This window comes from Rhinatrema bivittatum, chromosome 7 (assembly GCF_901001135.1).
Source record: "Rhinatrema bivittatum chromosome 7, aRhiBiv1.1, whole genome shotgun sequence".
NCBI classification, from domain to species: Eukaryota; Metazoa; Chordata; class Amphibia; order Gymnophiona; family Rhinatrematidae; genus Rhinatrema; species Rhinatrema bivittatum.
In genome coordinates, this window is record NC_042621.1 from 236,739,440 (window position 1) to 236,761,821 (window position 22,382).

General features: G+C 43.5%; 1 protein-coding gene across 2 annotated transcripts in view; it reads right to left on the minus strand.

The window, feature by feature from the left end:
• Window positions 1–211: 211 nt before the first annotated feature.
• LRRC27 (leucine rich repeat containing 27) overlaps window positions 212–22,382 on the minus strand; it is a 230,595-nt gene continuing 208,424 nt past the window's right edge. For both annotated transcript variants that reach the window (XM_029609988.1, XM_029609987.1), the window contains exons 10-11: window positions 10,204–10,330; window positions 212–405 (exon numbers count right to left, since the gene is read on the minus strand). In XM_029609988.1, the coding sequence (XP_029465848.1) occupies window positions 256–405; window positions 10,204–10,330 (277 nt within the window). In that variant the 3' untranslated portion in view covers window positions 212–255. The remainder of the gene's footprint in view (window positions 406–10,203; window positions 10,331–22,382) is intronic.

A 22,382-nucleotide genomic window follows, 5' to 3' on the forward strand; every position in this document is an offset into this window, starting at 1 on the left:
ATATTTTGTTTCTATGATACGATCTTCTTTTAAAGCTGAACTCACTAGTGCTACATTTACTCTCTTTCCCATGGCCTGACTGCATCATCTTGATGGTATGCCAGGATCTATCAGACTTATGACCCACAATCATGCAAGGTACATTACAGTATTGTTGTCAAGTGACAAAACCAAGATTAAGGGTGTTTTCAACAAAAACAAGGACACTAGATGACAGTTGTTTTGTTTCAGTTTCTGCTCTTTTAATGTAGTCATTCAAAATTTCATTTTGAAGAAAATGTTCTGAGGTTGTGCTCTGACTGATTCTTCAGGCATAGCGTCGCCAGTGAATGCAGTGAATCGATACTCCAATGGAATATCTAGGTCCATCTTCCGCTGAATTAGCGCATATTGTAGTCGTTCAGCCTACAGTAAAAATGTATCACAAAAAAACCCTCAAATTAGAAAGTGTACCACAGATATACTAATGTCTGTTTATATTTCAAAACTATGAATACACATAGCTTTCTTAACAACATTCAGTGCCAACAATATTTCGTTGGTTGGCTGAATCCTACTAATATCTGAGCTTCCAGCTTAGCTGGTATCTGTTTCAACCCCACTTGTGAGTATGGGCTTTTATTCACAGCAAAACCAAAACAAAAATGACTCATACTCAGAGTTCAAGGAATTAGCATATGAAGTTTTAATAGCTGACATTTCAATCCTAATAGGGGATTTTCTTCAGGGAAAACAGTTATAATCACAAAATGCTCTTTAAATACTTGAGCCTATATTAGATATAAAAATGAGTGCAGTGTAGCATATCAGATGTCTCACTGCCCAAAGGGCAAGAAGAGCAGTTTCATTCAGTACCCATTACATGTGTAGTCTGCCTGGGCTGTAAGTGTCATTGATGAGCAACATTCAGGGTTCTTTCATTTCAAGAGACTGTAGGCCCTTTGTATTAAAAGGCTGATATTCAAAGACTTTGGGTAAATTTTGGAGTCTCCCAGACAAAACTGAGATTTCAAAAATCTCCCTGCTCAGTTTTGTCTGGGTTACTCACTACCTGCACAAAATTTACTCAATAAAAACAGGCAGCGCTGGGAGCATCCTGAAGGCAGGGCTAAATGTTAGCCTATTAGAGCCGATTCTCAATGCTACCTGCCAAAGGTTAGCCAGATAAATCTGGTGAGAAAAATAGTTCTCAAAATAGCCATGTAACTTTACTTGGGTATATTCAGCAGTATTCTTATCTTGGTATGTTCCGCTGAATATCTGGGTAACTTTCTTGCTCACCAGGCCACTGCATATCAACCTCTAAGCATTTTCCCCAAATATACAAAATGGAAGAAAAACCTTTAGGATGTACTGTAAGTCACTATTTTTCACATAAGACTGGATATGTCAATAAGCACACTAGGCCTGTGCCTAGGGTGACAAACATCTGGAGGGCAACAGGCTGACTGAACATTTGTTGCCTTTCAGCTGTGCTGAATCTCACACAGGAGAGAATAGCTCTCTGCTTCCTGGTCCAGCCCTGCCCCTTCAGGCAGTGTGCAGGGGACAAGAGAGGAAGGATAGTAAATCTGCAGAAGAGGGAACAAAGGGGGATCATTTTGGGGAGATTAGGAGAGGCTGATTAGAGATCCTTGGAAGGTGGGAAGAGAGGCTGGGGGATGAGAGGGGTTCAGCTGGGGAGTATACATCTGTGTGTGAGAGAGAGGGGGACAAGGGTAGGGGCAGTGTTCATGCATATGAAAGATAAGAAATTGGAGCCAAGAAGTATATATATATCACCCTACTACCAGATTTTTTTTTTGTACTGAAAATGTTTCATTGAAACTCAAATAATCACACAACTATTAACATTTGCTCAACACAAGAAAAATTATTACATGTGAACATTGACATTCAAATTTTGTTGTCTGTGAATCATCTCCCATCCCATCCCACCCTTACCACTTGTTGCAATTAAGGTGAATTTGCAATAAAGAACATAATATTTATTTTTATTTATTTAATTGCTTTTATATACCGACATTCGATCGAGATATCACATCGGTTTACATATAACTAAACAAATAAGGCAAGATCTGCTTATTTTACATGGTAACATGGTAGCTTGTATAAAATAAACATTGTAACATGGTAACTTGTATAGAGTAAAAGAGAGAATCGTTTATATTAAGACATTAAAACATATAACATTGTAACCAGGGGAGATAGGTTATAGATTACGATCTGGAGTTTTGGAGAGGATAACTTGTGTGGAGACTTTGGTGGAGGCTAATAGAACTTAGCTAGGGGGGAGGAGGGGGAAGAGGTGAGGGGGTGTGGGAAAGAGCGAGTAAATGAGGGGGGGCTGGGGGTAAGATTCGGGTGGGTGACGGCGGTTAGGGTTTCATTTTCGAGGCGGCGATGAGCCTGAGGCAGCAATGACGCCGAGGGGGGGCTAGGTGTCTGGCGGGAAGGCTTTTCTGAAGAGCCAGGTTTTGAGTTGTTTTTTGAATACTTGTGTGGAGGGTTCATTTCTGAGTAGGGGTGGGAGGGAGTTCCAAAGTGTGGGGCCTGCCACGGATATGGCTCGTTTGCGGGTGGAAGTGAGGTGTGCTGTTTTGGAGTTGGGAACGGTGAGAAGGCCAGAGTCTGAGGATCTGAGATTTCTCTGAGTGGAGTGTGGGAGTATGGCAGTGTTTAGCCAGTTCATCTCATTGTTGTTTATTTTTTTGTGGATGAGGGTGAGGGTTTTGTATTGAATTCTTTGGCTGATGAGAAGCCAGTGTAGTTCTTTTAGTGTGGGCGTGATGTGGTTGCATTTTTTTATATTTGTGATGAACCTGGCGGCGGCGTTTTGTAGCACCTGGAGAGGTCTGATGGTGTTTTCGGGGAGGCCAAGGAGTATAGTGTTACAGTAGTCGAGTTTTGAAAAAATTATAGTTTGCAGTACTGTTCGAAAGTCCTGAGCATGAAGAACGGGTTTGAGCTTTTTTAGTGTTTGCAGTTTGAAGAATCCATCTTTGGTCATGTTGGAGATGTAGTGCTTGAGGTTTAGTTCATTGTTGATAGTCACTCCCAGATTTTTTGTGTATGTTGTAAGTTATGCCCCTAGGTTTTTAGAGTTGTTGATGCTGAGAGGGGCCGAGGGATGGTCATTGGAGATATTGAGTATATCAGTCTTGTTTTGGTTGATGCAGAGTGATAATTGTGATAGCAGATGAGTTATTTTCATACTGAGTTGGTTCCATCTGTCTAGGGTGTGTTCGATGGTTTTGTTTATGGGGAGTAATAATAGTATGTTGTCTGCATATACAAAATAAGGGGGTCATTTATCAAAATGCGATAAGGCACTTTCGCATGCGTTAAGGGCTTATCGCATGCGAAAAGCCCCGTTAACGCATGCAATAGGCCCTTACCGCATGCGAAAACATGTTTAACACATGCGATAGCACCATATCGTATGGTGCGATGTAAATTCAGAAAATAGGAGCTAGGGGCGGAGAGTGGGCTGGGTTAGCCTGTCTGCGAAGAGCTATCGCACAGCTGTAATGCCGATTTTAACAACACCTCTATGAATAGCGTTAGGCTGTGCGATAGCTGCCGTGACCGTGCGGTAAATTTTCCTTGCCTTTTGCAATGTCTCCCGTAAGGCCAATTTGAGGTGAATTGAAGGGGAGAGAGAGAGAGAGAGAGAGACTGGCCATAATGTCATCCCCATAGGTAGGTATCTGTATCCCTATGGTAGGCCCAGCTAGTAACTCGAGGTGGGGTTTAGGTATGAGTGTACGGGGTTAGGGGCCACTTTGACATTCTATGTGACACATACGAACAGAACAGTGGTCTATTGTGAATATTTGATGACCTTCGGAGTGAGGAAACTCACTCCAAGATGAGATTTGGGCAATGTTCTCTCCACCTAGCTTGATGTTACCTAGGTAGAGAGTCCATCAAGCTAGGTGGAGAGAACACTGCCCAAATCTCATCTTGGAATGAGTTTCCTCACTCCGAAGGTCATCAAATCTTCGGTTGAGGTTGCATGTACTCCTGAGGTCCAGCTTGATAAAAATTTGTGCTACTTGCAGGTGATCAAACAGTTCAGGGATTAGTGGCAAGGGATAACGGCCCTTTTTGGTAATCATGTTCAACCCTCTATAGTCGATGCAGGGTTGTAGAGTTCCATCCTTTTTCTTCACAAAGAACCCTGCACCAGCCAGCTAGGAGGATGGGTAAATAAAGCCTTGGTCAAGGTTCTCCTGGACATATTCACTCATAGCTTTAGTCTCATGTACTGAAAGCAGATACACCCTGCCCCGCAATGGGTCTTTGCCGGGGAGGAGCTCAATCCCACAGTTATAGGAGTGATGCAGGAGCAAAGTCTTGGCCCATTGTTTGGAAAGCACATCTTGGAACTCCATGTATTGTGGAGGTAACTTAGTCTGGATGGCAACTATGGTGATAGCCTGGAGGAACAGGTGCAAAAATGCAGGTGTATTGAAAAGCACCGGTCCAAGTACAGGTCCCTGAGGCACTCCACTGTTTACCCTTTTCCACTGAGAAAATTGGCCATTTAATCCTACTCTCTGTTTCATAGCTTGTCTTCATCTCCTCATCTCCAGAGACTTTCTCCTAAGACCTGCCAGCCCCCGGAACCCGGAACCTGCGAGGAAAGGAGCTGGTAAAGGTGAAGTTACAGTCCACCTCTGCTCCATTACTCACTTATTGGCAATGAGGACCTACTGGCCCCTCCTAGTAGGTGGCAGCAACCTCACTCCAATACAAGGGTCCATAACCCCAACAGATTGCTGAGGCCATGGACCCAATGACTTCCCTCCAAGCAATTCCCAGCATGGCCCAGCGACCACAGGAGCAGCAATAGGTTCTCATTAAGGTTTCTATGGCCCTTGAGAGATTGGCCTTCACCTGAAGAAAGAAAGCAGCACCACAACCCACTACTCTCTGTCCCCAGGTGCCTCTTGCCCTTGCCCGAGCTGTACCTTAGCTTCTGCCATCCCTGTGCTTTACTGAGGATCCCAGTGTCGAGGTTTCATAAATCAGTGTCAAATGTACTTCAGGCTGCTATGTTTCCCGATGATCAGACTAAAATCTGGCCTGGGCATCCCCCCTTTGGGAACGAGAAGACCCCATATTGCAAAATTTGTCAACCTTTCTTCAGGAGTTCTTTCTTACTTTTGATGAACCAGCAAGGGATTTCGCATGCGCCTCTGAAATGCTTCAGATCCGGCAAGGCACTCGGACCCTGACAGAATGTGCCATGAAATTCAAGGCGCTCACTTCCAAATTGGATTGGGGTGAGGCTAGCCTCAAAGCCATCTTCCAACAGGGCCTTGCTACCCACATCAAAGACTAGCCTCGGAGCGTGGGAGCTTCCTCCTTCCCATTTTGATTACTGGCAGCCGACAACAAAATTGCTCCCGGACCCCTGCTGGACCCCCAGGGACTTTTGGCAAGTCTTGGGGGGGGGGTCAGGAGGCCCTCCCCAAGCTGGCCAAAAGTCCCTGGGGATCCAGTGGGGGTCCCGGAGCGATCTCCTGCCCTCGGGCCGCCCAGTAAATGAATATACTAATAAGTAACTCTTCTAAAAAACAAAGAATTGTAAGACCAACTCCAAACTATAGTGCAAGCAAACCCAATACTATCTGACCAGTTAATGAGGGATCACAAGAAAGATACTCCATGGAGCATTTGCTAGTGAAAGTAATAGTGAAAGTAAGTCCATCACCTACCAGAACTTCCAAAGTTCATAAAGACAGCGTTCTCTTCTTTTGGCTACTTATAATAAAAGTCTGAGGGTGCATTCAACCTTGATCCTCCAGCGCATTTCCAGTTTTCCTAAGATGGCGTTGGGAGTCATCCTCCGCCAGGGCCTACACGCCACCTTTTTGGATCAGAGAAGGTAGTTGCTGTTGCAGTTGATGGAGGAGAAAATGTTACCTTCAGCCCTGCTCCCGGAAAGCCTCCACAGCTTCAGATAACGTTTTAATCTGGTGAGTGACTCCCTTGTGTTGGAACACCAAAGTGAATGGAAAAGTCCAGCGGTTTCTGATTTCTTTTTGTTAGAGAGCAACTGTTACCTCCTGGAGCTCAAAGCGCTTCTTTAAGGTACTCGGAGCAAGGTCATTGTAAATAGAAATATCTAAGTCTCTCCACTGCCAAGTGACCTTTGTACGAGCTATTTTTATTATTTCTTCCTTCACAGTGTAGCTGTGAAAGTTAATTATCATGTCGTGAGGCTTGTTGTTGCGTCGTGCCCCTAGCGCCCTATGCGCTTGCTCGATCTTAATTTGTGCTTTTTCTCTCGAAGATTCATTTAATATTCCCTCTGTGTGTTGGAGCAAGAAGCAAATTATTTCCACAGTGACAGGTGCACAATCTAAATAAGGTTCAATTTCTGGTACGCTCTTTATATGGATATTGGCCCACCTAGAGCGATTTCCAAGATCTTCTACCTTATCGGCCAGTGCCACCATCTCAGAGCGAAGGGCATTGTTTTGCGTAGAAAGAGCTGTAGTCATTGCGCCATGATTTTCCATCCGGGAGTTCATATCATCCAGGCAGTGCCCCATCGTCTCTATATCCTCCTTCATGTCCTCTATGGATGCCAATAGTTCAGCTTTGTGGTTCCTCATGTCAGCCCTGAGCCCTAAAAACCACTCTCTTAGCTCTGGTTGTGTCAGGTAATCTGTTGGTTCACAGCTTGTGCTTGAATCAGAAGCAGGTTTTGCAGTAGGGCTTGCCATTTCCTTGACGCCAGAATCTCCCATACACTCAAGGGCCTGTTTGCCATCCTCCGGAGGCAAATCTTCTGCCAGATTATAAAATCAGGTGTACATTTGTGCGTGCCAGGTAGCGCGCACAAATGTACCCCCCCCCCCCGCGCGTAATTTTAAAAATCTGCCCCTATGTGTGCACATTCCTATGGGACCTAGGAGTGGTGCCAGCTGATGGTAGTGTCCTAGTGGCGTCCGAACTGCGACACAGGTCGGAGTCAACGCGGTCATGGTGCCGAGCCACAAATGCTAACAGCAATTTTACAAAAAGGCCTGTCAGAAAAATAATTTTTTTGGCCATTACCTTAAAAGTTTTTGTGCATTCCATGAGCTGTTGGTCATAAGGCTGGGTGTTCCATAATGCAGGTGCGGCAATAGAAAAAAATAGATCTCTTGTGTCTTCTAGTCATGCTTGGCGGATTGAGGGAACACTGAGTAGTCCTCTTTGAGAGGAGCGAAGAGATCTACCTGGGATGTATATCCTGAGGAGGGCACTGATCCAAGGTAGAACATTCAGAGATATTAATTTGTGGACCAAAAGGATAACTTTATATTTTATCTTCCACTGGATAGGTAACCAATGTTGTATAAAATATAAAATTGCACAAGACCGAAGTGATATGGTCTCGCATAGAAATCAGTCGAGCAGCTGAATTCAGCAGGTATTGGAGTGCCTTTATTGTTGATACAAGCATCCCTAAATACAAGGAATTATAGTAGTCCATCATGGCTTGAACCACTGTACAAAAATCAGCAGGATGTAATAAGGATTTAAAATGGCGCAGAAGATGAAGTTTGTAAAAACTGGTCTTAATTACTGATTTAATGTGTATGTCATATTGCATGGGATGTTAGAAGGGGATGCAAGGAAGAACAGGACCAGAGTATGCTAAGAACACCTCCCTCCTCTCCTTCTCACCCACTGCAATTCACATCTTCCTTCCCTTGATCTTGGATTTTATCCCCCAGATCTTGGAACTTTCCTTCCTTCCTTCCTACCTCTCCCATCTCCCTAGTTCCTGGAATCTATTCCCCAAAGCCTTCATACTCCCTCCTTCCCTTCCTCTGACAAAGAACCTTTCTCTCTCTCCATCTTCTTCCTTATACCAGATTCCTAATCTTCCCCATCTCCTATTCTCCCCATTCCTAGTCCTCTTTTCTTCTCACACCCCTCCCCATTTCTCATTCCTGATCCTCCTCCCTTCCACTGAGGTCTCCTCCCTATACTGATATTAGAGATCATTTTTTTCACCAATAAAAACACAATAAATGATGCTAATTATACTAATAAATATACTGTAAAACTAATTTATTTTTATAATGTAATATAAATTTGCTTCAGAATTTTTAAATTTTTGCGAAAGGAAACTAGAGGACTGTGCCTTAGACCTTCTGTTCCCTGTTGCCCAACTTCAAGGAGAGAAGGGTATGACAGGGGAGACAGCACCAATAGTGCCTAAGGATGCCAAAATCCTAAATCCATCTCACATTGTGTAAACAGGGCTCTATGCACTAAGCATTGTTCACATAAACCCCAAACAGGAGAATTCTCTTAGTATATCAGACCCATAATATAGACATAGAAATGGCAGCAGAAAAAGACTGATGGACCACCATTGTAGTATCTGCTGCGCTGTGCAGGTTACCCCCATGTATCAGTCAGTTTTGCTTAATGTGTTTTGCTTATGGATTTGGCCGTAGAAGCAGTCCTGTTTTTTTTTCTTAATGTCTGAGCATCAGTACCCCAGACTGTAAAACAGTCATGGCTCGTGTTGGCTATTCCGGAATCCAAATTTCTCTTTCCTTTCAGTCCCCACCCCCTCCTTCGAAGAAGAGAGCAGTGTTGTAGTTGCATCAAAAGGGAGGAAGACTCAGAACCAATGTCAGGAAGTATTTCTTCACGGAGAGGGTGGTGGATGCCTGGAATGCCCTTCCGGAGGAAGTGGTGAAGACCAAAACTGTGAAGGATTTCAAAGGGGCGTGGGATAAACACAGTGGATCCATAAAGTCTAGAGGATGTGAATGAAGAGAAGAGGCAAGGGGTGGCTTGCTTGCGGGAATGACGGCTACTACCTGGAGATTAATATCCTTATTCAATAAACATACACACAGTTAATGCGACTCCAATATTGCTCCATGCTTCAACGGCAAGAGGAAATGTGGAAAAAAGGATTTGCATCCACAAAAAAGCAGGGGAGTAGCTTGCTTGTTACGGCAGTTACTACCCCAAATCAAATAAGCCTGATACTTCACTTTCAATGCACATCCAGCATAGCTCTCTCCTTCAACGGCAGGGAAAATGAAGAAAAGATGATTTATATTCAGCATCAACCAACAAGGACTGAATTACATAGTCTGGGTAAACAAATAAGCATGGGTGTAGCTTGCTTGTTACGGTGGCTACTAGCCCGAATCAATTAAGCATGGTACTTGACTTGGAATAAGTATCCAGCACAGCTCACTGCTTCAGCAACAGAGGGAATTAAGTAAAGAGGATTTTTATTCAGACAACCAACAATGGCTGAATTGCACATGCAGGGTAAACAAACGGGAGTAGCTTGCTTATTACGGCGGTTACTACCTCAAACCAATTAGCTAGATACTTCACTTAGATGCAGCTCCAGCACTGCTGTCTGCATCGATGGTGGGGGTGGAAGGGAATTGGAACCAAAAAGTTACCAATAAGGGCCCTGACCTCAGCGGTCAGAGTAACAGATTATGAAAACAAATAGGTGTGAAAGCTTGCTGGGCAGACTGGATGAGCCGTTTGGTCTTCTTCTGCCGTCACGTCTATGTTTCTATGTTTCTATGTAAAAGCATCAAGGCTTACTAGTTAAGGGTAGTAATCCCATGCTTCTATTAAGGGTAGTAGCTCATGGAGTTCCACAGACCATAAAATTTGGGGCCCTCGATGGTTGCTATCTAAATCCAGTTCCCCTTTTCCCCTTTTCCCCTGCAATTTTGGAATTACATCAAAAGTATCAAGGTTTATTTGGTTAAGGGCAGTAACCGCCATACCAGCAAGTTACCTCCATGCACGCTTTCTTCGTTTCTTTTAGGACTTGGCCATAGAAACAGTCCTGTGCTTTTTCCCTTACGTCCATGTAACAGTATCCCAGACCATGGAAGTCAGGGCCCTCAGTTGTCCTCTGAATCAAATTCCTCTTATCCCCCTGCCATTTAAGCAGGAAACAATGTTGCAGTTGCATCAAAACATCAAGGCTTATAATGAATCACATGCTAACATTTAAGGAGAAGTTTTGAAGTCCTGTGCCTGGTTATGGGAGGAGTAGATCTCATGCTGCTAAACCACTCACATAACAAAGATTTTAACAAGCCCAGCAAACAAATAGTTGTAGTTGAAAAGTTCCATGTGTATAAATTAATAATAAAGCAGAGCCTATTTCAGAACTAAGGTAAACATGGTACTTACAGTTTCTAAATCTTTCTTTGCTGCCTCAATTTCTGCTTGTACTGAATTTCTTGGTATTTGTCTTCTTCCTTGCATCATCAGGATATGCTGTCTGATGCGATGATCTAATTCAGAGTCTCTGAAGGCTCTGTGCCATCATGGAATAAAGAGACCATTATTTCTTTTCACACTGAACCTTCTGTTTAAAGTAGAATTTGAAGACTTTTAGCACAAGTTCATTGCTTCATTTTTTATAAAATATATAGCAAAAAAATTTTCCTCATGGGAAAGAAACCACAGCATAACAAGACAAGAAATTGAAAAATAAAGGCTAACTGTACAGCCATACCTATTCTAATTAATGGGCACAGTAACAGGAAATCCTTATGCAGTTAGAGTTGACATTGAAATAATGCATATATGCAGTAGTTCAAAGATGAATTGCCAACATTTGTAGAAAGGCAAGGAATAAAAATAGCAGCAAAACAGGACACCTATATTTTAATTACTTATTTAAAAAATGTATTACCCACAAACTATCTGACATTCTAGGAGGGAACAAGCTAAAAAAACAATCTTATAAAAACACTGACGCTAAGCTGGAAGGTGAAAATATATTAAGCTGACTGAACATTTCATCCTTCCCCCTAACCAGTCTGCACTACCTCACATATCTTTGTCTAACCTGTAGAATACTAACATTTTTCATTCACTATCACTCCAATTCAATCTTGTTTAGTTGACTTTAAGATATACCTCGCTTGTAAAAGTTATTTAGCATATAAAAGGCCCAACTGGCCAATTGAATTGTGTGATTTGAAGTAGGATCCCAGTGAATATAGTTTCCTGTTCATGCCCCAGATCAGTCCAGGCAAGAGGGTTTTGCATCCCTACCAGCAGATGTGAGCAGAGAACAAAAACCTTTCTGACATTGCTACGTAAGCTAGAGTGCCACCTGCAGTCCCTCTATAGTTCTCTGTCTCCAGCAGATGGCAGAGGTGGAAATCCTGCAGTTTGGAAATGTATTAAAAAAAAAAAAGAGAGAGAAGACAGAACATGAAATGTATTTATTTTTATTTTATTTATTTATCGTGTTTTGTATACCGTCATTCGGTTTCGCCATCAGAACGGTTTACAGTTATCGGTAAATGTGTTAGATAAACATCATCACAACAGATTTCTATCACAACGGTTGACAATTTCGGCATTTGTGTGTTAGTTAATACAACATGCTCAAAGGAAAAAACAGGAAGGATCAAGTAACAGGGTAGGTATGTAACTGGGAGGTGTTATACAGGTAGGTTCGTAAATACACACATTCCATGTTCAAGATACAATTATGATGTGGTTAGATATACCCATGAGGTTAGTTAAATAGATTTAACACTCCGAATGGTAAAATATATTTAGTTGTTCATGAGATGGAAGGTTGTTTCTTTATGTTAAGCTGCGTAGGTGTCTGGCTGTGCAGTTGACAGTGTGGGTTTGGCTCCTTGAGGTGTTAAGTGTCTTCGTGGGCCATCCCTCAGGTGGCGCAAGGTGCAGGGAGTTGGTATCCTGAAATTAATGAGGACTGACGGCTAGCGGTTCTGGCTCCCTCCTTCCTCTAGAAGTCAACAAGGGGACTGAAAGCCAACGGTCATGGCTCCCTCTATCCCTTTGATGTTTATGAGAGGACTGAAAGCCATTGGTTCTGGCTCCCTCCTTCCCCTGGGGATGTTTTTGCTGGCCCTTCATCCTCTAGATCACTATCAAGAAAGTATTCCCTTTCTTTTTTCTGGGGGGTATTTCTTACAGGCCTGGTCTTAAAAAAAAAATTTTTTTTTTGAGACAAGAGGGAGTGCTGGTGTAGACGCTAACCGGGTGTAGAAGAGTTTGCGCCTAAGGATAGATGCACTATCCTGCAGATATGCCTCATCAGGAGAAAGGAAGCTTGGGCAGCCACTATGGCAGTGCAAGGTAAACGAGCCTCTCTATCAGCTACAGACAGCGAGAGAGTTCGGTTGCCAAGCGCGGGAATGGCGGCCATTTTGCACTGCATGGCAAGTAACAGGAAGTATAGGGGGAGGGGGGTTTCCCCACCCTCCATTGTCTTCAGTTGTTCTTGCTTTCCCTGAGGAACCAGGGAGTGGTGATGACACTGAGGAAGGGAATAACGGATCATGTTTTGGTTTCAAGTGTAAAACTACTCATTCCATTGACTACAGAGCTAATGATGTATGGCTCAGATATTTTAACCCTGCATTATGCTTCTTTCTTTCTCTATGCAGGAAGCATATGCTGGAAGAGAGAAATCCTCAAATCCATATCAAGTTTTTTTTAAATTTCTCTCAGTATTCATGGGTTGCAGTATACTGAATATTGTATAAGATATTTGTGTAACATATATAGAATAGAATCTTGAAGATGACAAAACATTAAATTTTATAATGATACTAATAAACTATCGGGGCACTGGATACTCTTGTTGATGGATTGATTATTCCAATATAATATTTTATATACCTTAATCTAAGATAGTTTAGAAAAGTTATAATATATGACCTTCCCACAGACTTTAATGATCTGCAATTATTCTTAATATTGGATATTTGGTAACCCACCACATGCTTCCTTTCTATTTGCTCTGAACTTTATAACAATTTAGAACAATTAACTATTGTTTGATCAACAAAACCCTCAGCCATCTCAGGTGTGATTGCCTCCTCTCACCTACCTATAATTAACCCCCCTCCCCCACAACCCTGTTCCAAATTTCTTGTCATATTTGTAAGAGACATCTCTGTCATAACCATTATTCAAAAAGAAGATGTAAGGAATCAGGTATGCGAGAATAAGGTAAAAGTAAAATAATATGTTATTGATATACAATCTTAACAATTCTAAGTGTTAAAGGTATACAGTTCTAAGCACTAAAAATATTGCTAAGCATATACATCTGTATCCGTGCACTGCTTTTCGGCCAATACTCACAACACCCTCACCCTTTTCATCCGCCTGCCTGAGAGAGAGAGCCCACCACAGGCAAAAGGGGTCCAGTCCCTTTGTACGTCTACAAAGGACACGCAGCACTTTGCATGCCAGCAAAGTGAAAGTAAGTTTCTCGCTCTCCCCGTTTTTCAGCCATAGCTGTTCGTCCTTTATAGCCTAATGTAAACAAGTGTGCGTGCCAAATTAATCTGTGTGTTTGTGGGACAGGATTACTCACTATCCTTGCCAGCAGTCCCAGTCTAAACAATCCAGACTCAAGGATGGATGGTCAGGTCATCTTTTCTCCAGGCCGAATGTCAGTGCTGCAGCTGATTCTGCAGTTTCCCTTACAGAAGATCTTTATTGGATGGATATGGCTGCAGCATAGGTCAGTTGTATACAACAATTCAAGTGGGCGGCCTGGGTGGGAAAGCAACCGAAAGAAGATGCTGGAGGGTGGGCTGGCTCACCTTTAAATTATGTTCACTGGTCCATGCCCCCAGCCTCTGCCCCCTCCCTTGCTCCAAAGGTGGAGCACCTCCCCAGTTGTGGCCTTCTCGTCTTATCTGGGGTGAGTCGGCTCATATATTTAAAAAAACCCCACTGCAATATCAAAATAAAAACTGTATTGACCAACTAAAGAATGAACCAAACTAAATTGACTGAGACTAACTGAACTGTTGCAATATTAAAGATACAGCATTCAGAGACACTAATCTTGAACTTATTTGAAGTGATAATTGGACAGCAATGCCAACACCTGACACTCCAGCTCTGAACATGAACTTAATTGAATGTTGCAAAGAAAAAGCCATGAGGAAAAGCCAAGATTTATAGCTCACCTATCACTAGGCCAAGAAGAATACAACTGCATTGACCCCATATGCCCAGAATATTGAATTATTCAGCTGCTCCTGCAATGGTAATATTATTCATACCCTTTTATTCAACTTTACAGCTCCAAGACTTGATCACTGGATTCATGCCAAAGACACGTGCCTAAGCACCACTGAATGGGTTCCTCAAGGTTCAGTGGGGGATAGGCCTTGAAATCCTTCATCTGTTAAATTCTTCAGTTCCACGGGAAGGGGTCCTTCAGGGCCCCACAACAGACTAATGGTTGCCTGATAAAACTGTTTCTTTGCCTGATAAAGATTGTTTCTATTCTCCTGCACAAGATATGGTTAAGCACCACCCTTCATCATTCTGACTAACATTATCACAGCAATGCCTGTTCCTGGAAAAAATGTTGGTCTAACAACTATAATCCAGAAGAGCCTTAATCTTATCAGCTACTGCATTCAACTTCTGATCACGATCACAGCTGTTTCCTAATTAGTCCAGAAAACCTTATCTCCAGAATGGACTCTAATTAACTATTAAACTGTTTCACTTCCTTAATCCAGCTGAATGATATTTCCAGTAATCCAAGTGAAACATTAAGACTTCATAAAGACTTGCAATGTTTTCACACTATTAAAATTCACCTTAGCAAAAATGTCACCCTTCTTCTTGGCTTAAAGAAAACTGTAACCTATGTATCCAATGCTGAGTGCTCCTCTAACCTAAGGTGGCATTATAGGCCTCACTTTTACCTGACAGTCATCTTGTTTCCTACAAACTAAACATTTTCAGCAACCAACTACAACAGTTTGGTCCTACTTCAGTTTTTTTACTTTGACTTTGCTCTTGCATCTGGAAGACTTCGTCTCCTGACTCTACTTGCTTTGTTCACCTCTGATGCCTCACCGGCCACCAGCACCAGAGGGCTCAACCCGAAGGGAAGGGGGCTGGCAGAGATGGAAGATGCTAAAGTTCCTGTTTCCGCTATTATCATGCAATATGTGGTGTGGGTGTGAGCCCTTGTTGCTGTGGCATAGTTGATGCAGCCTTGTAGGCAAACCTATGAGGCCTACACTGACAGCTGGCTAATGTGCCCTATAATGGGACAGGCTGGATTTTCATTTATACCAGCCATCTCCCCCGTGGGTTGAGCCCTTGGGTTTAGGTGGGTCCCTAGGGCAGTCTGGTAATGAAGAGTCCAAGGGTACACTGAGGTCAGGGCAGGTAGCAGACTGAAGGAATCTGAGACAGACCAAGTTTAGTGCAGGTGGCAGACAGGGGTGATCAGGTCCAGGCAAGAGATCAGGTCCAGGTGTCAAGCAATTGTGGTCAGGTCCAATCTGGCAGAAAGGCAAAATGTGGATGAAGACTCACAAAAGACACTGGGTGAGATGAATAAGGCAAGGCTGGACAAGGAAGGCTGGACTAGGAAGACTGGATGAGGCAAGGAAAGCTGGAGAGACAAGGCAGGGCTGGATAAGGCAGGAATCAGGAATGCAGAACAACAGGAACCAGGAACTTGAAGCAACACACAATGACAGCAGGAGCCCTGTTGCTAAGGCATCGAGGAAGCGATCTGAGGAGCCTTATATATTGACAGCCTGTGATGTCATCAAAGGGTGCTGCAGCCCCTTTAAGCACTGAAGCGCAGTGCATGTGCGCGACCATGGGGCCTCAGAAGGGATCAAGATGATGATGGCATGCTGGCGGCATCTTGAGCTGCATTGGAGGCTGGGTCCTGCATGGTAGTGGCGGTGATGGAGGTACATGCAGTGGCTCGTGGGACTGACTCGCGAGCCGCAAATCTTAACATATCAGCCTAGATTCACCTTTTACAAGATACTAAGTTGCTCACTCCCAAAACAACTCACTGACAACAATCACTACAATGGTCTATTGATACCAATCCTAGAACTTTGACAAGGCAAACTTTTCAATTTATACTTCTCCTAAAGTTATTATCCCTTGGCTCCAAGAATCATCATCTGCCTTCAAACTTCCTGACTCTACTGAACACCAGTCTATTTGACCATGAGTGCTATAACTATTAGGGATGTGAATTGTTTTTTGACGATTTAAAATATCGTCCGATATATTTTAAATCGTCAAAAATCGTTAGAGGCGATATTTAATAGGAATTCCCCCGATTTATCGTCAAAAATCGTAAATCGGGGGAAGGGGGAGGGGAAGGGGGAGGGCGGGAAAACCGGCACACTAAAACATCCCTAAAACCCACCCCAACCCTTTAAAATAAATCCCCCACCCTCCCAAACCCCCCCAAAATGTCTTAAATTACCTGGTGTCCAGTGGGGGGGTCCCGTTGTGATCTTCCACTCTTGGGCCACGGGTGCGTTGATAGAAATGGCGCCGGCGCTACCTTTGCCCTGTCATATGACAGGGCAAAGGTAGCGCTGGCGCTATTTTGCTTCCTGTCCCCCGACGTCACAAGCGTAGGAGATCGCTCCCGGACCCCCGCTGGACCCCCAGGGACTTTTGGCCAGCTTGGGGGAGCCTCCTGACCCCCACAAGCTTGCCAAAAGTCCAGCGGGGGTCTGGGAACGACCTCCTGCACTCGAATCATGTTGCCGTTCGGCCGGCGCCATTTTGCAAAAAATTTTTTTGCATGACATATGACAGGGCAAAGGTAGCGCCAGCGCCATTTCTATCAACGCACCCATGGCCCGAGAGTGGAAGATCACAACGGGACCCCCCCACTGGACCCCAGGTAATTTAAGACATTTTGGGGGGGTTCGGGAGGGTGGGGGATTTATTTTAAAGGGTCGGGGTGGGTTTTAGGGATGTTTTAGTGTGCCGGTTTTCCCGCCCTCCCCCGATTTACGCGATATTTAAAAAAACAAAACCGCGATGATCCGATTCCCTCCCCCCCCAGCCGAAATCGATCGTTAAGACGATCGATCACACGATTCACATCTCTAATAACTATGCTGATCTTCCTAATCTGCTTCATCCTAACCTACATTCTTGAAACTGTTAAAATATGGCATCTCACTCCTTGAATAAGATCAACTTCTTTATTGCTATCACCACCCAAAATATTTCTTGTTATATGCCACTGACTATAATACCAGCCAAAGTGTGCAAGGAACAAGACCGTCAATAAGGATCCTGCTGAACTTGAAAGCAATAAACTGTTAACAAATACTTCAACAGTATCAAGCTATATACAAGATTTGAAATTCCTCACAGTTTATAAGTACAATTTACTGAATAATAGGAGGCAAAATTAATTTAATTGATAAATAGATTAATAGGTATACACACAAATACAACAGATTCATTAAGGCTTTTCTTCCATTTTGTGTCTATGGGAAAAACCCTTAAAGGCGAATTTTAAAAGCCCTTCGTGTGCCAAAGCCGGGAGATATGTGTATATGTCGGGCCGGTGTGCACCGCCCTGATTTTAAGAAGCACCTGAGTATGCACGTATTTCCTGGTACACGCAAAAATAAATGCAAAAAAAGGGGCAGGGGAGGTCCAGTTATGTATCATGAAGTGTGCGCATAATTATTTACGTGCACAAGCACGCGCTGGGGTCCCCTACCGTGTAATTTTACATCTGCTATGGGTGGCATGTAAATAAGGAAACAAAAAAAAAAAAAAGAGGCTAGTTAGCAGGGTTTTAAAGGTTGGGGGTAAAAGAGAGGATATTAACAAGGGAGGTTAGGGCGACCTATCCTTTATTTGGGCGAACTGGTAATGGACTGGAGAAGCTGGTAATTGAGTCAGCGCGCGAATTTAATAAAATCCCTCCACTTACGCGGTAGAACCGGCATTTGTGCGCACATGCATGGGTCCATATAAAACTGTGTGCATATATGCATGTATGTTATAAAATGGTGCATCTCTCAGCGTGAGCCGGCATATGCGTGTACACGTTCACCCGTGCAGCTGTTTGAAAGTTACCATCATAGTGAAACAGGTACAAAGATTGTTATTCTGAACCTTTCTATTTCTTAACATATGATTAAGAAAGTTTCCTTTAAGATTATTAACATCCTTTAGTATTTCATTTATCAGTTTAGAAACACACGAAAATTTTCATTCTGTGAGACCTTTTCTATCAGAATTACAAATAGACTAGAATTTGTTTTTGTTAGAAAAGCTACTCATAAAAACTATTTCTATTTTAACTTTTAATTTTTTGTTTTTATACCTGATTAAAATGTGTGTGTGCATTTAGACAGTAACTTTCAAACCGATGCACAAGTGCACTTTGCGCACATATGTCAGCGCGTGCCCAGGGACGTGGTTGTTTTATAACATACACAGTTTTACCAGTTTGTCCCCAGTTCAACTAGTTAAGTGATAGGTCCTCCAAACCTCCCTAGTTTAATAGCCTTCACTCCTACCACTTAGCCCTGACTCTTAAAACCCTGCAGATCTGCTTAGTTTTCTTTATTTTTTAACGTCCATGTCATCCATAGTAGAAGTAAAGTTACGTGCAGGGGACCTCAGTGCATGCAGGGCATGTAAATATTTATGTGCAAATCTCTGGTTCATACCCCAAAACATCCAAGCCCAGACCATGCCCATACCCCATCCCCTTTTGAAAACTTTGGAGATGTCTGTGCTGCAGGAGATACAGGTGTATCCGGGCGGCTTTTAAAATCTGCTTGGCATGCACAAGCCTGATTTATTCGCACATCCTCTAATTAATGCACATGCTGGGCTTTTAAAATTCACATTTGTATCTCTGCCATAAGTCTTCCTTTAACTTTATTGCTCCTGCAGTAACTACCCCATTGCCTAATATAAATTTGGAAATTTTCTCAAGCACCTGATTTTTGCCCTTCCATTTCCTGCAGAAAATGAATTGATACATCATCAATAGTCTTCAAATCCTTAAATAAACTAAAGGCCTTAAAGATATATGTTGTTTGCTGTTTCTGACTCAGTATGACGAAATTATACGTTAGCCAATTTAAATCTAAGGTTGTTTATCCATCTGTATGGTTCCAACATATTGTTCTTTGGATGAGATCCATTGACGATATATTTATTGTATGGAAATCTGATTTTTTTATGTTGAACGCAGTTTTGGACTGGCTTAATGTTCAAGATAAAAATTTATCTTTTACTATGACTGCTAATCAGAAGAAATTGGCCTTTTTGGATGTGTCCATTATTATAAGAGAGAGATGCATTGAAACTTCAGTATTTAGAAAGCCAAGTGACCGCAATAATTTATTATATTACTAGAGTCATCTTCCAAAAACATTAAAAGATGGTTTACCAGTCGGTCAATTTTTTAGATTAAGATGAATATGTTCTGAGTTACAGGAGTTTAAATATCAGTCACAAATTTTGAAAACACATTTGTTAGAGTGAGGGTATCCTCCTGAAGTCATTAAAAAAGCTTATTTGCATGCACGTTTATCCGATCGAGACTCCCTTTTAACTCAGTATAAAAAAGATCAAAAAGATTCTGAAGCAAGCATTTCTGCAATGCATATTTTGCCATATACAAATTGTAACAAGGATGTAGTGAAATATATTTATTGACATTGGCATGTACTTTCCATGCATCAAGTTTTGCAAGAAAAACCTAAGTTTGTTTTTTTAAGGGGAAGGAATTTAAGAGATTTGTTGGTGCATTCATCTTTACCTCCAAAGTTTTGTCATTTTCAGCTCAGTGGTCATTCTACTTGTGGAGCATGTGAATTCTGTGATTTGGCAATAACGGGTATATAGTTACATATAGAAAAGTCTAATCTTATGAACAGAAAATATAACACAAAGGGGCAGATTTTAAAAATTACGCGCGGGGGTACATTTGTGCGCGCTACCCGGCGAGCACAAATGCACACCCGATTTTATAACATGCGTGTGCTGCCGCGCGTTTGTTATCAAATCCAGGGTCAGCACGCGCAAGGGGGTGCACATATGTGCACCTTGTGCGCGCCGAGCCCTAGGGGAGGCCCGATGGCTTTCCCCATTCCCTCCAAGGCCGCTCCAAAATCGGAGCAGCCTTGGAGGGAACTTTCTTTTGTTCCCCCCCACCTTCCCTCCCTTCCCCTATCTAACCCACCCCCCAGCCCTACCTAAATTCCCCCACCCACCTTATTTTGTTGAGTTACGCCTGCCTCTGGCAGGCAGCCGGCGTGGCAGACCCCAACACAGGCCGCTGTGTTGGGTCACTTGGCACGCCCCCGGACCGCCACCACGCCCCGGACACACCCCGGATGGCCACACCCACGCCATGCCCATTTTTGCGAGCCTTGGGACATACGTACGTCCCGGGGCTTGCGTGCGCCGCTGAGCCTATGTAAAATAGGCTCGGCGCACGAAGGACGGGGGGTTTAAGGGATATGCGCATAACTTACGCGCGTAACCTTTTAAAATCCGCCCCAAATTGTACAACTTCGTTTGTTATATATCTAATTGAATGCCCATGTGGTTTAATATATATTGGACACACCACTTGTGCTTTGAAAAAATGTTTAATTCAGCATAAAAGTCGATTAAATACTGAGAAACTCACTGCACCCTTGGTCTCTTATTTTTGGAGTATGAGTCATACTTTTCAGCAAATTAAATGCACCATCATTGATTGTGTTCCTGAGAATGCTAGAGAAGGCGATCGGGGAAAATGATTAGCCATAAAAGAACAAATGTGGATTTTTAAATTAAAGACTAAAATCCCCAATGGTTTAAATGAGGACATTGATTGATTTAATATTTTATGACGTAGTGCATAAGTCATTTTTGATTGGTTATTTGCAAGAAATGATTGACATGTTCAACCATTGCAAGTGTTGATTGGTCATTGAGAAGTCTCCTAGAATGAACATATTGACTACATTTCCAGTTGCAGGAGCAAGGATCCATTTGGTGAAGATGGCTGGTTCCCCTGAATCAGAGAACAGTTGAGTACACTCTCGGAATGCAGCCAGCGTAGGGTTGTTGGTTGACTTTCTCGTCTGCAATAAAAAGCTAAGTAGCTGAGTTAGCTGTTTTAGTGGACCCTTGGGCCGGCCTGCGGGAGACTGGGGAGAGATGGACTATAGTCTCAGCTTGGGAGCAGGCCGGGAGGCCGATACCAGGCAGGCGATGGACGGTGAGCTTCACCCAGGAAGCTGGTACTCCCCCGGGAGGAGCCCGTAGGAGCCCAGCCGCTTGGGACTTAAGGGATTCATCCTGGAAGCCGGAGCTCCCCCGGGAGGAGCCCGTAGGAGCCCGGCCGCTGGGACTTAGGAGATCACGGAAGCTGGAGCTGAAGCAGGCAGGCAGGGATCCAGAATCAGACAGGAACTGAAGCAGGACAGGTACTGGATCCAAGCTGGAACTGAAGCAGGACAGGTTGCTGGAACCAGGCAAGCACTGAAGCAGGACAGGTATTGAAACCAGGCTGGAACTGAAGCAGGACAGGTTACTGGAACCAGGCAAGCACTGAAGCAGGACAGGTACTGGAACCAAGCTGGAACTGAAGCAGGACAGGTTACTGGAACCAGGCAAGCACTGAAGCAGGACAGGTATGGGAACCAAGCTGGAACTGAAGTAGGACAGGTTACTGGAACCAGGCAAGCAAAGACAGGACTTGGACACAGAAGCGTAGCAAGTCTTAGGCAGGAACGGAGCTGCTAACGCAATAGCACACTCCGGGGCTCGGAGCAACTGGGAACCGCAAGGAACCCCGTTGCAAGGTAAAGTTCTGGGCTCCGCGGTGGCCTTATATAGGCCGCAGCATCTGATGTCAGGGGTAAGGCGGAGCCTTCAGTGGCGGGAAAAGGCCTTCATAAGTGCGGCTCCTGCGCGTGCACACCTAAGGAGACGGTGTCCAGGAAGGGCTCCTCGGCGGCGTCCCCCCCCGTGGGGACACCGCGAAACAAGCCACAGGCTCTCAGAGATGGACCGGGACCAAGGAGTAAGGGCTGGGTCGCGGCCATCGCGACCGGGACCGTAACAGTTCCTATGATGATAGTGTTTGCCCACAGCGATTCCGGCTGTTGAGGTGTAATTATTTGAGGACTTGTGTTTAATAATTCAAAAAAAGGCTTTGTTTGCTGTTGTTTCCATTGTCAATTTTTATAATATGTAGCATTTAATAAAAGAAAGGTTTTTCTCCACAGCTGTTGGATCTAAGCTTCTATTTCATTGAACCACATCACCATCAGGACATAAGAACAAAAGAAAATAAGATATACCGTACTGGATCTGACCAAGGGTCCATTACTGATACTTCACTTTCAATGCAAAGCCAGCATAGCTCTCTGCTTCAATGGCAGAGGAGAAAGTTTGACACTTCACACATATCCAGCATAGCTCTCTGCTTCAACGGCAGGGGAGCAAGACTGATACTTCACTTTCAATGCATAGCCAGCATGGCTTTCTGCTTCAACGGCAGGGGGGAAATGAAGAAAGGTGGA